This window comes from Vanacampus margaritifer, chromosome 5 (genome assembly GCF_051991255.1).
Source record: "Vanacampus margaritifer isolate UIUO_Vmar chromosome 5, RoL_Vmar_1.0, whole genome shotgun sequence".
NCBI classification, from domain to species: domain Eukaryota; kingdom Metazoa; phylum Chordata; class Actinopteri; order Syngnathiformes; family Syngnathidae; genus Vanacampus; species Vanacampus margaritifer.
The window spans coordinates 25,991,463-26,008,769 of record NC_135436.1 but is presented as its reverse complement, the minus strand read 5'-3'; the positions used below and the strand labels follow the sequence as shown (position 1 = coordinate 26,008,769).

The window sequence follows — 17,307 nt, the reverse complement described above, 5'->3', positions numbered from 1 at the left end:
TGTATGTTATCCATTAAATACCTTTTAAAAGGTGAAAATGATGGTAGAATTCGTAACTCGGCGTCTGGAATCAATCAAGGCTAAGCGGCGGCGCCACCCATGGAGTCAAAGCACTGCTATTAGATCACTGCACAATGGATGAAGAGAAAGCATCGATGTGGCAAAGATGGCGAATTAAGCAATGATACACTCATGAGTGGCTTATTAACTAACTCGCAGAGGCATTTCACTGCTATTTATAATAAACAATTATGTAGAATGGAAAACATAACATATTGAGTGACAGCTCAATGGCTGGGTCGGAAGCCAAAGCACTGCCAATCAATCGCTGCACAATGGATTCGGTGACTCGATACCGCAAACAACACGTGGAAGTACTCTCATTAACCAATATTCAGACTTATTTCACTTTTATTTATTTATTTATATTTAATTAATATTTTATTTTGGCTCCTTTGGACGTATATTTAGTTCCGTAGAAATCAAACTTGATGTCTGCCAATGCAAAATAAATGGTATTCACAATTAAATCAACAACTTGATCCTGTTTTGAATGGAAATGGTTACTTTCAATGAACAACTGCATTTAACATTTTTTTTTACAGCGATAGAAAATACTTGTCCCCCCAAAAATCATCTTTTAAGAAGATTTTTTTTTTTAGATGACCAGCGCCACAGAGCGATATCTTCTCCCACGTAATAAAACGACGTCATCGCGAAGTTCACGCAACGGGACGTCATTTTTTTTGGAGACTTTTAGCAATTGCAACGTGACCTAAAAAATTGTTGGTAGCGTTAACACTGCTCAGTGACCAACATTGAGCCATTTAATTGTAAGCATTACCTGACATCTACTTTTGTGACGAATTTCTCCCTTCTGAGTGACAGATCGCTTAGCTCCGCCTGCAGCCCCAGCCACTCGTTAGCTGGTGGGCTGTCCTAGGCTGCACGGGGGGAGGCTGGCTGGGGCTCGCGAGTGCGTGGAGGCGAGCTGCGGCGATGATGCGGCTGCTCGCATGCAGTGCGTGTCGCAGATGACGCGCAATGGCCGCAGTGGTGCTGCTACTGGTGCTGGTGCCGGTGGGGGGGAGAGGCTGACTATGCTGACGGAGCGGGGAGGGGGAGGAGGAGGAGGAGGAAGGACGCCTTTGTGGTGTTGTCGTATCTATTTTAAGCCAGCGTGGACCGGGCCAACATTCGGTGGATCATCAAGGCCCACTGCGAGGATGAGGATGCTGCACACCCCGAAGAGGACGCACATCCCCCGCCTGTGAACATAATAGAGCCGGAGGGACATTTTATTCATCGAATTGGGTGAGAAATATTTGTATAAAATGTTGTTTTTCTTCTTCAAATGACGTAAGTGACGTGCACGCGTGTATATGAACGAGCGTGACGGCCCACGAACGTCTATTGCATCACATGGTCTTCTTCATGCACACAAGGGCCATCCTTCAGCATGATTGCCTTTTTTTTTTGTGGACTACACACTCACTCCACCTCTTGACATCCAAAACAGATATGGAGCAAGAACACATTCACTTATGATTGACCAAGCTAGTTTCATTTCATCATACAATTTCCTTATTTAATGGGAAAATAAGCCCCAAAAATTTCTTTACAATAAAAATGTTCTATGCAGCCCTACTAGTCTAAACACGGTATATTGTGCTTGTGGTATAATGAGTTAAAGAGAAAATCCTCCCATTTTTGTCCATCTAAAGGGGCGGCCATTTTGCCACTTGCTGTCGACTGAAAATGACATCACAGTTTCAAATTTTAAAAACATGAATTTGAGAACCGGAAGATTCTAGATCATGTGAATATGAGTGTTTGTATGTGCGAGGATGGATAAGCACTAAAATTGATCTGTGGGTGTTGACTACAGTCCATCTAATAGGGTGTATTGCTGCATTCTGACATTCTGACTTATTAAATTACGCTCACGGGTCGAAACAGACATATTAGACATTTGGTGTACATTAAAAAAAGCTGAATAATAAACACAGCGTAATAAACATGCTGGTCATCAAACAGTAAGGTTGATTAAATGTTAGCTGATGAATAAAATGTATTGAAAACAGACTTATTCAGAATCAGAAATATTAAATATTAACTTGTACTGTAACTAAGATTAGGGCATTTTTATTTTAAAAAAATAAAACTTTTTGTTGGAAATTACAACTTTACAAGACTTTCTCAAAAGTGTATACTTTTTTTTTTTACTATTCATTTTCTTGAGAACATTGACTTTTTCTTGAAAAAAAGACTTTCCTGTTGAAAGTAATATTTTTTTCTAGAAAATGCTTTTTTGAATATACAATATATTTGAAAATTTGAAAATATGTGACTTTATCCTCAAAATAAATTAAATACTTTTGTTAAATAATATAATTTTTCTCTTTTAGTTTTAGTCTATATTGTGAGAGATTTTTTTTAAATGGCTTCTAGTCATATGCAACGTTAAAATATCTCTAAAATATATAGCTAATTTTCTCACAAACCAGATTTTTTTTTCTTGAACCAAAACAGTACATTTTCTCTCAAGATTACAAACCACTGTATTATGATTACTTTTTATATTCTCTGTGGCACTCCTTTATAAATTGGAAATTATAGCTTAAAGATGTAATTAAAAATGTTTTATGTTTTCTCTCTCCAGGTTGTTCATAAAAGTGGGCAGGAACGACTCTGGATCTTGAACTCATCTATATAAACGTCTTGTTATCTCCTGGGCGTCGTCACCGGGAGGACCACAGAGGACCACGCAGAGGCGTTGTTGTTGTTGCAGCACTTTTGCTGAATGAAATTTTACAAGCGATGCTGCCCTCTTTAGAGACCGTTTGAATGGCTTGTGTCTGAAGAGCATCATTATCTGTACTGCGATTATTAAACGACAGCGAACGCCTCTCTAGATGAGGCTCACGTGGAGCGCCATGTTGCAGCACAACAACAACAACAACTACCCGTGCCTGAAGGCCACCCCCCACGAGGCGCCCCTGAAGTGCTCCTCGGCCACCCAGCCACTCCCCAGCAGGCTGGAGCTGGGCTTGGCGGACCTACCGCTCATCCGGGGCCTGCGGGCTTGGGCACTGTGCTCCAAGAACCGGCAGAAGGGCGGCGCCCCACCGAGCGGGGGACGAGCACCAGTGACACCCCCCACCAGTCGGAGGACTTCTTGTCCCAGGTCGGCATGGGGTTCGGGGTACGGCCTCCCTCAGGCCGGGGTGGGCGCCCTGGTGACGGTGGCCACTCTGAAGACATCCGAAGGCAACGGGAAGACGCAGACGCAGTGCCTCTTTCTGCGGAATGAGAAAGGAAGTTGTTTGTATTCCACATCTGGCGGGACAAGCGGGGCCGGAGGATGGCTCAGAGGGAAGTCTGGTACCAGTACTGGGCGGCGGGACGTTTCCGCTGTCCAAACGCAGGCTCCGGCGAGCCGAGTTCGAGTGCGGTCAGCCCGCAGATGGAGAAAGTCCACACACGTGGTTGGTCGAGATAAAAGACATCCTGATGAGGAAGTCGCAGAGAAACTGGAGAGACAAAGCAAAGCCGGTCCTGAAGGGAAAGCCTGTCTGGAACAAAGAGGACCGCGAGGGTCTTCTGAATGCCTTCAGAATATGTCCAATGAGGAAAGCACGAGGAAGTCCAGTCACGGCGCTAGCCAAGAGGACGAAACACTTCCTGATGAGGAAGTCAAAGTGAAACAGGAAGAGCCCGATAAGCTGTGTCTGGACTGCCTCGTCAGTCCTGAAGGAGAACCCAAGGAGAGTCCTGGATTCCGTCAGAATCCCTCCAATGAGGAAAGCCAGAGAAAATCCTGTCACGTGGACAAAAGACTTCCTGAGGAGGAAGTTGCTGAGAAACAGATTGAGCCACATAAAGCGGACCCGCAGCGCGTCACCAGTCCCGACGAGGGAGCCGATCAGAAAAACTGTGGACCAGGTGAGAGTCCTGAATGCCTTCAAAATGCTTCCAATGAAGAAAGTCTGAGGAAGTCCAGCCACGTGACCAGCCAAGACAAAAGACTTCCTGATGAGGACGTCACAGAGAAGCAAGAAGGTGGAAATAAATTGGACCTGGTCAGTCCCGATGAGGGACCCTGCCGCAAAAGCCGAGGACCGTCCCGGAGTCCTGGATGCTTTCAGATCGCTGTCGGAGAAGAAAGTGAGAGGAAGTCCAGTCATGTGGCCCGCCAAGACAAAAGACTTCCCGATGGGGAAGTCACAGACAAACAGGAAGAGCCAAACAAAGTCAGTCCGGAGCGCCTTGCGAGTCCCGAAGGGGGACTCTGCCAGAAAAGCCGAGAACTGCAAAGGAGTCGTGGATTCCTTGCGAGGAGAGAAGACACTCCGAGTGGGGAGATAACAGGAATGAAGAGGGAGTGGGAAGGGAATGCAGAGGAGGACGAGGAGAGGAAGGAACTCTGCCAGAATGATCCATCTATTTTGTTGAGGCCCAACCCGGACCTGGAATCGACTCACTGTCACACGGAACGTAAGGGCGGCAACGACCCCATCCAGACGCCTTTTGATGACATCACAGCCACAAGCAGCTGCATCAAGGACTCCTATCCCGCAGGGGGCAGCACTGGCCAAGCAGAAGTTGAGCTTTGCCTGGTTGGGCGGTCAATCAGAAACAGTGGGGCGCACCCAGTGCCGGAGCACAATGTGACAAACACAACAAAAGACTCTTCTTCCTCTTCATCTCCAACAACAAACTTCAGAGTGAACTTTGTGGAGGGGAAAGAAGCTGACTGGACGCCAAATGAGTTTGCACCCGTATGCATGGTAGTTCCCGCTGGTCCCCGCCTGCATAATCCCACCCCCGCCCTGCCCACTTCGGGCACCATGGCAACCAGTCAGCCCTGCGCCGGGGCAGAAGAAGTAGAAAAGGGAGGCCAAGACGGGATCGAGCTGGAGAGCCGGGATGAAAAACAGGAGGAAGAGGAAGATGAGTTTGGAGGGTTCATGCAAGCGGAGGGAGGAGAAGAGTGCAGCCAGGGCGTCACCGTTCCTGTCCCGTTGCCATGTGAGAGCTCAGTGGGTGAGTTTACAAAACTTTTAGCGTATGTTTAGACAACAGGTACACCAGCCACTAAATCCTAATACAGCACAAGAGTTGGATCAAAAACAGAAGACTCAGATTACCAATATGTAAAATCAAAATATTGAACTTTTTCTCTCTGACATACATCTAGTTCTTCTATACGTTCCCCCAAATTTATTTTAAATCTTCCCGTATGTTTGACAAATTGAAAAAGATTCCAAGCGAGATCAGACCAAGAAGCTGAGTTATTGGATTACACTCTTGTTTACTCCTTTGATCCGCCTAATAACATTTTTGGAATTATTGCTCAGGATTAGGCAGGCTTGTTTCAAAGGGATTAGCTTCTATTTTTAAGACTATAATGGACAAAAGCATTGGGACACCTCCAGTTGTTCCAGCAAGTGGACAAAACTCATTTTTCAACATTATAATGTTTTTGTTCTTAAAACAGCGTTCGGAAGCGGTGACGTCTCTGGAGAGTCATGTGACTCGTGGACGGCCTTTCCTCAAGACGTATGGGATGAGGGTCGGGATGTCGTGGGACAGTGGTGGCCCGACGAGGAAAGGACGGACATGGTCGATCACGAATTGGTAAGGAGGTTATTCGCAGGCCACAACCAGGCTGTTCCCAGTACAATTCCCGACTAGTCCCAATACCAGGATCATTACAGTTCCAGGTCAATTGCATCCATAACACTTTCAGATCATTCTCAGACCACTTCCAGTCCAATCCTAAGAAATGGTCAGTACACCCTGTGACATTCCTAGTACACTCCTGTAACAACTTTATACCACTCCCATGACCCTTGACAGTCCCATGACTTTACCATTCCGCTTCTCATAACGGCACTCCCATGACACTTCTACACCCAAGGCCAGTTTGATTTCCCAAAAATACTTCCAGGTCATTTCCGTTACACTCCCAGTCCATGACAATTTCCACGTCACTTCTAGAACACATCTAGACCAGTGGTCCTCAACCCTGATCCTCAGGGGCCGGTATCCAGCCTGTTTTCCATGTCTCCCACAGCCAACACAGGTGGAGATCGTTATCAGCCTTCTCCAGAGATTGCTGATTAGCTGATGATATGAATCACCTGTGTTGGCTGTGGGAGGCATGGAAAACAGGCTGGATACCGGTCCCTGAGGACCAGGGTTGGGGACCTCTGATCTAGACCATTCCCAGACCACTTCCATGCCAATCCCTTGAAATGAAAATATCGACCCCATGACATTCCTACTACACTTCCTAGCACTTAAATAACACATCCATTACTAGATTTCAATGTTCCCAAACAACTCCCACAACATTCCCAGTACACTTCCATGACCTTTCCAGATAACTCCCATAACATTCCCAGTCCAACTCACATCTTGAAATTCCCCGTCCGCTTCTACTGTGTGCCACTTCAGCTATTTCCCTGACATTCCCAGTCAACTCACATGACAATTTGTCACTCTCAGTCCACTCCCATAACACTTCCAGACTATTCTCATGACATTCCCAGTCTACTTCGCAAGACTTCCCTTCACATGTTATTCTACTTCAATAACACTTTTTTGCCATTCCCACTCCACCTCCTCAAGACTTCCAGATCATTCGTGACATTGCCAGTCTACTTCATTACATTTATGCCGCTCTAAATGATACTAAACAGGCCACTACCAGGGCCAGGACCATTCCCATGACCTTCTCCTACACATCCACAACATTCCCGAAACTGAAAAATTCCCAAGGCCACTTCCTTGACCATTCAAAATCCTCTTTCGTAAAACGTCGTCACTTCCATTTCACTTGTAGTCCTCTTCCTGACTTGTTATACTGCTCTCTCTCTCTCTCTCTCTCTCTCTCTCGCTCCTGCAGGATCTTCTCTTTGCCGCAGCCTTCCCCTCGCTGCCCACCTCAGCAGACCGTCATCCTACCGACGTCATTCCCACATTGACACAGCTCCTCGGAGGAAGCAGCAGCCAGGAGCAGCGGTCAGTCAAACACACATGTAGTCAAACAACCATTCACACTCACATGAAACTTCGAACTTGTTTACGTTGGTGTAAATGACACCGCCCCGTGTGGCCATGTGGTGAACTGCAACATTAAAAAAAAGGCAGGTTAAGATTAAAAATGAAATAGTAATTTATTTGCATCTTTTAGTTTTAATATTTAGAATTTTATTATAATTAATAATGTTGAAATAAGATAATCATTTTAAAAATACAATTATTAAATCATTTATTATTATTATCCAATTATTTACCTAATACAAAAATGTAAAATTGTAAATTCTACTATTAGATTTTTACTTGATGTAGATTAGAAGTTTTTTTTATATTGATAATTAAAATTATGTACGTATTAAAGTTCAAAAAGATGACAGTATATCTTTTTAATTTATTTACAGTAAATTTGTTAACGCCGTTTTTAATTGGATACATGAAAAAAAAAATCTTAAATACATTCAAAGAAATGCCAAAATGAATACAACAAATTTCACAGTACTCTTGATAATGAAACACTTTGCCCGCCCCTCCACTAGGTGGTGTTCAATGATACTCATAATGACATTTTGTTCATGAAAACATTTTTTTATGGCGGACTCCTCAGGCTGTTGGAAGTCTTTCACGATGTGAGCAAAATGTCCATCCACAAATACAAGCGAGGTGGCGGTGATGTCAACGTGTCCCGAGGCCTTCTGCTGAGTTCATTACACGTGGAGCAGCCCAACAGCGTAACTTGCGTAAGTGCACACACCTACAGTGGGTATAAAAAGTCTACACACCCTTGTTCAAATGCCAGGTTTTTGTGATATAAAACCAAGAGCAAACAAATAATCCATTAGTGTGATCAGAATTGTTTGAGTTTCAGACGCTACATTCTTAATTGATTAATCGATTGAATTTTGATTGACGTTGTCATCACAGGAGAGCCGCGCCGCCAATTGGTGGTCAAATCGCCGCCCCTCCCCCGGCCTGCACTCACCCAATCAGAACGCTCGCAACGCGGCGGCCAAGCGGCGGCTGTCATGTGACTACAACAGGAGCGTCCCGGAGTGACGCCCAGCTGTTTTTTTTTTTAACCTGGTGATGGCACAGACTTACCCACGATACCTTTACTTATTTTTTAATTCAATACGGTCGGTGGTGGCTGTTGGGACATAAAAACAGAAAGTTGATTCTTAGGTGAGGAATGCAAATCTTTAACATATTCACCACATGAATAAAAAAATAAAAATACAGGAGACTGGTGTCACGTGTAGGACACAGCCAGCACTTGCCAGAAATTTGCAGAAGTTTTCTCTCACCTCTTCAGTGATTTTCTAAAATTGACAATTAAGTTCTACACTATTATGTTTCATCATAGCCAAGGCGTATAGAGAATATGGCAGATTGTTGTTACATGTAGGAAACCGAAATTCTTGTTCGCCTTTGTTCTCGTCTTTTTCATGTAGTGTACTTTTCCATCTTGCACCTTGTGTTATTTAAACTGTGAGTTACAAGAATCCCCTTAATACAGGAGATTGCTGTCACATAGAGGACACAGCCACTACTTGCTAGAAATCACTGCAACTTTGTTGCCATGTTTCTAATATTTTGTTCAGTAAATGGTATTTGTGTTTTTGTTAAATTTATATACAAGTTTTATTTCAATATAATAGATTGTCGGACCACCTTTTTGACACTATTTTACCTTCACTGTAGCCCAGACATGAAAAGTTAGGGAGATTGTTGTCACATGTAGGACATGGCCAGTAATTTCTGCAGCTTACTTTTTCTGGTCTTTTCAAGAAGTGGATTTTTTTTTTTTTTTTAAGAGAACCGCAATCACCATTTTATGTTTTTGAAAAGTACTTAATTACAAGATTCCCCAGAGGCCAGACAGGAGATTCAATATGGCAGATTGTTGTCATGTGTAGGACGGCTGCACGTTCCCACAGAGCCTTTACTTTTCTCATCCTTTCCCTAAGTGTTTATTTGTTTGCACCACCAATGTTGAAACTGTGGAATGCAAGACTCCCCAAGGCCCAGACAGGAGATTGAAGATGAGAGTGTTGTCAATTGTGGGACGTGTCAATATAAATGTCCTCAGTTCTATTTATGTAGGCCTCACTGCTAACTTGTATTGTTTTAACACGGGAATAGAAGAATATTTATTTGTACGCTTATTAGCTAACATTGGAGATTGTTGTCACATGTAGGACACGAGGAGCGCTTGCCAGAAATTCCATGTTGCCATTAATCCTTTTGTCTTTTCAATTTGTCGGTGGATTTATTTTTTTTGGTGTGTTTTATTTGAGCAATTGTCTTTTCCCCGCAACGAATATGGAAGATTGTTGTCACACACAGAACTCTGCTACAAAGTTTCACAGCTCCTATTTTCGGGAAGTAGACTTTTTAAAAATGAGGACCACAACCACCATTTTGTGTTTTCAAAGAAAACACTGAATACAAGTCAGAGTCAGTTGAAGTTGGTATCATGCCTGCTCCAATGCTCAATCCTCATTTGTCACCTCGATACAGCAGATGGCGCTAAGGAGCACTCACATGATGTTTCCGTCGTCATGTGTTTATATAAGGCCATGGCTTGTTTTTTTTGGGTTTGCTCCTCCACATTTACAAGGTGACCCGAGCAGGAAGTCGCCTAGCTTCCAACGTGGACTCAAATCTCCATTGGCTGTGTTACATTTCTTGTCGTTTCCATGTTGTCAATCAAAGTGTGTTGCTAATGGCAACGTGCTATGTTTACTTTGTGGACTGGGATGGCTCTCACTGGTTTTGTTTTGTGTTGTCCTGCTGTGTTTGTATCATCACAGTTTCCATTGCAATGAGGACAGCCTTGACCAGATAATCAATAAATTGATCCTGCTTCCTCGTCACATGCTCTGCGTCTTGTTGATCAGATGACATTAAAAAAAATTAAAAATCTTAACTCAAGTCAGACCTGTTTAATGAGCGTCTGTTTTAAAGTGGGAAACAGAAGAGCTCTGATCATGAACATAAGACTCACAAGACTACAGTACTGAAGAGGCGAGAGGCTTGGATGCAGTAAATTTAGCGTTGGTAAATAGCCAAGAAAAACAATGGACTTCTATGTATTGTTTTAACTAAATTAAGGGTCTAAAATCACTCGCCTTACAAAATGATACACGATATAACGTCTATCTGTTTAGCGGTCGTGTTGCCTTCAGGGACAGTCTGAAATCACAGTTTTCCATATAAAATATCTGTCATAGCTACAAATGACCTTAAATGTGAAGTCTATCTATCTATCCATCTATCTAAATGGCACATGTATGAGTTACATCACATGTCCAGATACATGAAGGCAAACGAAACGTGAACACACATTTTGAACTCATTTGTACAAACAGGATTCACGTGTCAAAGTCATGAGTGAGAACAACGTGAAAGGAGACTTTCCATATAAGTGGAACTTAAGCAACTAATCACAATTACTCTCCATAGTTCAGCAACAACAATAGTCAGCAGCGATTTACAGTCTACACACGCTCGACATTGCGGCCTATTCGACATTTTCAAACGTCTCGAGATTGTTTCTCACACATGGATGCTAAGATTGTGCTTCGGGGATGTGGCGTTTTTCTCATCTCTCCGCTAATCACTAGTCAAAGTGTGTTTTATTTGTGCTTCTCCTTTGAGCTGCGAGGAAAGAGTTAAGCGTAAAATTTGCTGAGTCAGCTCAGCAGCAGGATGAAGAGAAGCGCTTTAAGCTACAGAGGAAGCAAAACAAGGTTGCATGAAAAGAACACACCAGGAGAGAGAGAGAAAAAAAAACTAAGGCAAACAAGAGATGTGTGAACAAATGCTCATGTGATCCTGAGGACAATTTGAGTGGAAAACAACATCAATTGGTTGACATCTCTGTCATGCGTGTCAGTCACAAGAAAGCAACTGCATGCGTTGTAATGGATTTGTTAGCATGTGTCTAAAGAATGCTAGCCAACACGCGAGACATTTGCATGGAAACCGGTTCTGCGCTGATGCTAACAAGCAAGTAATCGTGTCACCAAATGAGTTAAAATATTACAAACACTTCTTAGTATAATACAGTACAGAGTACTGAATTTTCCAAAAGTTTGCTCATAGTTTGCAAGTTAACGTTTGTGTTAGTGTAGGTATATTCTCTCTTTTTTTGTGAGAATTCTTGAAATGATCATCAAAAACGGATGCTCTGCTCACATGAGCTGGCATCGGCTAAAACCTTTTGCTATTTAATGTGGCCTATATTTGTCCATTTGGGCAAATTCCCTAGTAGGAGTTTGTGGAAGTTCGAGCCCTGAAATTCAAAATGGCTGCCCTTTAATCCAAAATGTCAGACTTCCTATTCATTTTTCAAGCATGTATCCTTTGGTGTGTTCTGTTATGATAGACATGGCCTCCCAATTTCATAAAATTGTAATAAAACAGGTAGAGAGGGCTTTTACACTTCCGGGTTCTTGGACCTAAAAGTTGATGGTGTAGGTGTACCTAATAAAGTGAATTCGTATGTCTGTGGAAAAACAACACAGCAAAAGTACAATATTTACGTTTAAAAAATGTTGTTAAATCAATACATTTAACTTAGACAGTGAACAGTAATATCTTGGTTTTGTCTGATTAAATCTCTCTTGGTGCAGGTGTACCTAATGAAGTGTCCAATGGGCACTTTCGTGAAAAACATGATCAAACATATAAAAGGAGCAAATTAGTGTTTCTTTTCGTACGAGTATCGACAAAGCCTTGTTAAAAATGTTTAATAGTTTGTCGATTGTGTAACGTGATCGTATCATACCAGGATCCAGGATGAACCACCAGGACGAACCCCTCCTCCTCCTCCTCCTCCTCCCCGCCTGTGGGAGGAGGACGCGGGGGTGGGGGCGTCGCAGGCCGGGCTCGGCCCCCTCAAAGTTCCATCGGAGAAGCTGGACTGTCTCCGTCCCGGATCGGCAGCAGACATGAATCCCCTCGGCAGGTCGTGGCTGCTCCTCAGCGGTTTCGTCCTCTTCTACGTCATCTACCTCCTTTTCGGCGGCCTCGTCTTCTCCAGCCTCGAGCGGCCCGTCGAGGAGCAGCTCCGCCGGGACCTGGACGCCCTGAAGCGGCGTTTTCTCAACCAGAGCTGCGTGTCGGCCGCTGCCCTGGAGCACTTTGTTGGCCAGGTGCTGGCCGCCAACAGGTACGGCGTGGCGGTCAACCCGAACGCCTCCTCTGACGCGTCCAACTGGGACTTGACCTCGGCCATGTTCTTCGCCAACACGCTGGTCACTACCGTGGGTGAGTCAGGCAAACTTTTTTTTTTTTTTTTTAACTTCCTCCCGCTTCCTTTAAATCTCGACATCTTCTCGAAGACCTCAACCCTACGTCAAGAAGCTTCAGGAAGAAGCTCTAATGTGACCAAATTTTGCCACGTGGGTGTTTTCGTCTCGTCGCATTCATGTGAAAACAGATAAAAGCCAACGAAAGTGCATCTGATCACGCTCTATCGCTAAAACGAATTAAGACCTGCCAGGCTCAATGGTTCTTCAAGTGCTTTAATTGGCTTCGTTAATTTGTGCCATTGAGTAGGAGATGTTATCTGATTTGGACTTTGATAGACAAGTGGTAACTGAACTCGACATTTAGGGCGATTTGGAACGATAAATTGAGGAGTTCTGTAATTTCAGACGCTTTCTGAAGGCAACACACAACTTCATTGTGGCAAATTAACAAGAGACTTGAACCTAGGGACACCTGGAACAAACAATTATGCAATTTCAGACTGTCAGTATAGACAGCAAAGACTGTAGAGACACTTGAACTAAACACTGTTACTATAGGCTTGTGTAGAACTGACAAACTAGTTAATCAGTCGATTTAATCAATTATCGCAAACACACATGGACGGCAGACAGTTTCCTCCTGAAAATATGTTCCCAGACAGCTAACGTTTCGCAGGAAATGTGCTCCCAGATGAACATTCACGGTGACCTTTTGTGCTTTTTAGCCACGCCAGACTCAAATCACCAAGACGTGATGTCTTCATGACCAGAGTCTTGTTTAGAGTTTATCAGATAGATGCAAGCAGAAAGGTCGTGATGCTGCTTATAGACGTAAACTGATGACGTTGTACTGAAGCTAAAGTCAAATCTTAATCGATGGTATTTGATGGTATGTGACATTTGTTAATTGATTTTAATACTCAATCTTTGTCTTCGTTGCCTAATCTTGGTCATTGAGCGTTCAAGCCTAACAAATGTCACCTTAACGTCAGATCTGGAAAAAAAAATGAGCTAGTGAAGATGTCAAGATATTGTGAACCAAGCATCACAGGGTTCGTGAAAGAGGAAGTGAAGATTATTAATATAATCTTTGAAAAATATGTAAATTATAGAAATAATGGTATATTATTGGGAAAAACTAAATACTGCACCAAACAATACACATATTTAAAGAACTGAAAATAATTAAAAAGAGAAATTTAGGGGCAATTTAAAATAAATGCTAGAAAAATGTACCGTATAACTAAAATAATCAAATACAATAATTAAGGGAACTGGAGATGAAAAATACATGAATATTTGAAAAATTAAAATTGGGAAAAATAAATATTACAAAGCAGTGGAAATGATAATCAATAATAAATAAGATGAAAAATGAATGAATGTTAGAAAAAAATAATATAAAAAATATATTAGATAAAAAATCCAAATTTTGGAAAATTAGCAAAATGTTAGACGTAAAAAAAGGATCATTAAAAAAAATGCCTGACAAAGTAAAAAAACAACTGAAAAATAATAAAAAATTAATTGCTAGAAAACATAGCAAGGTATTGGGGGGGGGGTGTAAATATGCAACATACCAGAATACCCAAATTTTGGGGTAATAAAATACTACATGGAAAAAAATGAATATTAGGGGGGAAATATCAATGAATTGTGAAGAAAAAAATTTATATTGCAAAAACGGTAAAAGAAAAATACTAGAATAAATACAAAAGGGTCATCGTAAATACAAAAAAATGAATGTGGGGGAAAAGGCCAAACAATCGGCTACGATATTTACTTTAAATCTTTTGCGTTCAGGTTACGGTCACACTACGCCGCTGTCCGATGTGGGCAAGGTCTTCTCCATCGTGTACGCTCTGCTGGGCGTTCCCTTCACCATGCTTGTCCTGACGGCGTGCGTGCAGAGGCTGATGTACCCCCTGGTGGCGGCCCCCCTCCACCAACTGCAGCGCTGCGGCCTGGAGGCCCGGCCGGCGGCCGGCGTGCACTTCCTGTCGCTGCTGACGCTGGTGCTACTGTGTCTGTTCGCGGCCCCGGCGGCCGTGTTCAGCGCCTTGGAGGGCGGCTGGTCCTTCCTGGACGGCTTCTACTTCTGCTTCATCTCGCTGTGCACCATCGGCCTGGGGGACTTTGTGCCTGCCGCCAAGCCTGAGCAGGATTTCAAACAGCTCTACCAGGTCGCCGTCATGGGTGAGTACACGTCACGCCAGGTTGCCAGTCTTTTAAAAAAAATAAAACAAAATGTTTTTTACGGTGAGCATTTTAGGACAGCTGGGAAAATTTTAGGGCTTCAGTGATCCATTTGATTTGTTAAATGGACAGGTAGGCTGTAAGCATGGGCCGATAGCTGTGAGCACACTGCACAATATTAAAACTTATTCACTCCCAGCTATTTTCACCGAAGCAACCCCCTTCGCTCCTGGCTGTTTTTTTAAGATTTTGACTGATTTTGCAAGGGCCACAGAATATTTTGTTCTATTGCCATAAAATACATATATAATATATAATAATACCAATAAAATAGTTTTTGAAATATTTAGGTAAACAAAAACTACATTTTTTTTCTCTCCATTGAACAGAATCTTTATTTTTAAATAAAATGTAGAATATTTGGTACAGAAGAAATGTTTATCATGTTAACATTCTTCTGTTTTATAAAAGTAGATAAGTTATGTATATGTAAAATCGTTTCAGAATAAGCCTCCCTCATTTATATTTGTTGCGTGGTTATAATTGAACAATTATTTCATTCAATGACACATTTTAAGTGTAAATTTAAAATGCTTTGTTTTACTAATATTTCGTTATTTAAAAAACAATTATTTCACCAGATAAATGGGTCAGATGAGGTCAAAACAAAAGTTTAATTAAACATGTCTCCGACTAGTCAAACAGCCAATTTGCATCAGAGACAGAGAAACCCTGGCTAGCCATTCAAATTCCTCGAAGCGGCCATTAGGAAGCTGGCGGCCATTAGGAGGCTGGCGTCACACAGAGCTGCCACATGCCAACCGAGTAGTCTGGCAACAGAATGCCACTGGCAGACATTTTCTCATCTCAGTGTTGTATGAGGTCACCACAGAATTTTATTAACTTTAAAAAAAAAAATTGGGGGGGGAAATCTTGTTGATACCAATTTTGTATTGATCAGTGAAACTGGTGTCGGAGCTTTATATTTGTCCTGCTCTTTAGAACATGCTTGTCAATGAAAAATGTCAAGAGTAGACACCCAACGAAGTTAATTTGTTGGAATATTTAAAAAAATGCAAACATTTCTAGATGTCAAAAACATTGTGTGCATGCCAGGCCAGTAGTAGGCGCTGTAGCTTGTCAGCGCATTGGCTGTTAGTTTCCAAGTTTTTATTTGTTGATTTCATCACACGTGCTTGATGCTAATTTTGGTGTTTAATAAGCGTGTCACTGTTACTTTAAATTCATTTTAAACGGGACAAAAAAAGTGAACTAATCCCCCAGCTGGTGTTCACGCTTTGTCATAATCCCTCAGTATGATTGGCCGCTGAGATGTGGGCGGAGTTTTTTTTTTTTTTTTTGCATGCATGCATGTGACCGCGTGGCCTTCAGATGAGGAATAACATACCTTGTTATTGTCACCTTTGCCATAAATTTCACTTCAATCTTTGAGATTGAAAAAGGACATATTATGGAAAGTTGATGTTAAATACAAAGAATTGTAGGACAGGAGGGTTTGCCAACTAAGGTTATTATAGTTAAAACTAAAGAAAGGACAAACTTGAAGCCTTTTCAAAGAATAAACAGACCTGCTCTAAAAACTAGCTAAAACAGAACAATTAACTCATTCACTGCCATTGACGGCTATAGACGTCATAAATTCATTTGAACTATTTCTATTAGCTTAACATTTTTTCCCACTTTTGCTAACAAGAGTAAGAAAAACATTTTTTTTTGTACATTTAGAGCAGATTTTTTAAATTTGTGATTGTGAGGTAACTAGTGAAATCATGCGATAATTTATGATTAAAACAATTTAATTGCCTGACGCCCCTAATTGAAAAAAAAATGTTTTCTTTTTAAAGAAAATAAATAAAAAATTTAAAAAAATTACATTTTTTATATATATTTTTTTTTAAAGAAAAGATTATCAAAAATTAGGGGGGTCAGGCAATTACAATTTTTAATCGTAATTAATCGCATGACTTCACTAGTTACCTCATGATTAATCACAAATTTGATATCTGTTCTAATACAATAAAAACATTCTAGGTTTTCATACTCTTGTTAACAAAAGTGGGGAAAAATGTTAAACTAATAGAAAGTCATTTTTGACGTCTATAGCCGTCAATGGCAGTGAATGAGTTAAAAAAACACTTATGCATAATGTCTCCTCTCCCTCTTGCAGTCTACCTTTTTGTGGGCCTGATGATGATGTACCTTCTGCTGCGCACCTTCCACAAGATGGCCGACCTGCACGGTCTGACCACTTTCCTGCAGCTGCCGCGCTGCGAGGAGTCCGACCAGGAAGAGGACCGCGAGCCCATCGTGGAGAACGGGCAGTCCGCCGCCGCCGCCGCCCAGAAGCGGCCCTCGTACAACTCCATCAGCGACCGGTGACACGTGAACGCACGCTCTCCTTAGGAACTTAAATGTGACTGAACGGGAAGTCTTGACTGTTCGGGGCAAGATTTGAAGTTCGCGGTTTTTCCAATGAACTTCCAAAGGAAGCCTCACATCATGAGGACGGATCCCGCAACACCAAAGTATGTTTTTCATGTCTGTTTGTTTTTGTTGCATCTCGCTGCTCCTTCCCCAGCAGTTTGAATTATTGATGGCAAAAGTTTTGAATTTTTTGGGGGGTGGGGGGGAAGTTTTTCCAGATTTCTACACTTGAGATGCACTTTAATGTTCATATTTTAACTAAGATATTGTTCAATAACTTGTTTGAATTTAATGCAGATTGTTTGCTTGGTAATAAAGATGTTGAAATAAGTATTGTGGTGGTGGAAAAAGGCCCAAGACTAAA

General features: G+C 42.1%; 2 protein-coding genes and 1 long non-coding RNA gene across 4 annotated transcripts in view; 2 read left to right on the top strand and 1 right to left on the bottom strand.

Annotated features, from left to right (window-relative positions):
• LOC144052585 (uncharacterized) overlaps window positions 1-11,991 on the bottom strand; it is a 31,383-nt gene extending 19,392 nt beyond the window's left edge. Inside the window, exons 1-4 of one of the 2 annotated variants that reach the window (XR_013294249.1) lie at window positions 3,389-3,571; window positions 3,064-3,302; window positions 845-1,268; window positions 22-127 (exon numbers count right to left, since the gene is read on the bottom strand). This is a non-coding gene — a long non-coding RNA (uncharacterized LOC144052585). Of the gene's footprint in view, window positions 1-21; window positions 128-844; window positions 1,269-3,063; window positions 3,303-3,388; window positions 3,572-11,836 lie in introns of those variants that run through there. The other variant, XR_013294250.1, reaches the window with a different exon arrangement.
• On the top strand, window positions 1,124-9,920 carry LOC144052582 (uncharacterized). Its single transcript, XM_077566788.1, has 6 exons — window positions 1,124-1,314; window positions 2,663-5,046; window positions 5,501-5,640; window positions 6,914-7,029; window positions 7,652-7,784; window positions 7,969-9,920. Exons 2-6 carry the CDS (start codon window positions 2,916-2,918, stop codon window positions 8,098-8,100), a joined length of 2,652 nt encoding a protein of 883 aa, XP_077422914.1. The 5' UTR covers window positions 1,124-1,314; window positions 2,663-2,915; the 3' UTR covers window positions 8,101-9,920.
• An 8-nt stretch (window positions 11,992-11,999) lies between the features above and the next one.
• kcnk6 (potassium channel, subfamily K, member 6) lies at window positions 12,000-17,274 on the top strand. The gene is made up of 3 exons (XM_077566789.1): window positions 12,000-12,318; window positions 14,106-14,498; window positions 16,687-17,274. Exons 1-3 carry the CDS (start codon window positions 12,000-12,002, stop codon window positions 16,896-16,898), a joined length of 924 nt encoding a protein of 307 aa, XP_077422915.1. The 3' UTR covers window positions 16,899-17,274.
• The last annotated feature ends 33 nt before the right edge of the window (window positions 17,275-17,307 follow it).

Bases quoted from the DNA above. Each gene is read 5' to 3' on its own strand.
- LOC144052582 (XM_077566788.1), top strand. From the start codon at position 2,916: ATGAGGCTCACGTGGAGCGCCATGTTGCAGCACAACAACAACAACAAC. The intron at 5,047-5,500 runs GTGAGTTTACAA...TTCTTAAAACAG, and splicing joins GCCATGTGAGAGCTCAGTGG to CGTTCGGAAGCGGTGACGTC. The intron at 5,641-6,913 runs GTAAGGAGGTTA...TCGCTCCTGCAG, and splicing joins ACATGGTCGATCACGAATTG to GATCTTCTCTTTGCCGCAGC.
- kcnk6 (XM_077566789.1), top strand. From the start codon at position 12,000: ATGAATCCCCTCGGCAGGTCGTGGCTGCTCCTCAGCGGTTTCGTCCTC. The intron at 12,319-14,105 runs GTGAGTCAGGCA...TTTTGCGTTCAG, and splicing joins CACGCTGGTCACTACCGTGG to GTTACGGTCACACTACGCCG. The intron at 14,499-16,686 runs GTGAGTACACGT...TCCCTCTTGCAG, and splicing joins CTACCAGGTCGCCGTCATGG to TCTACCTTTTTGTGGGCCTG.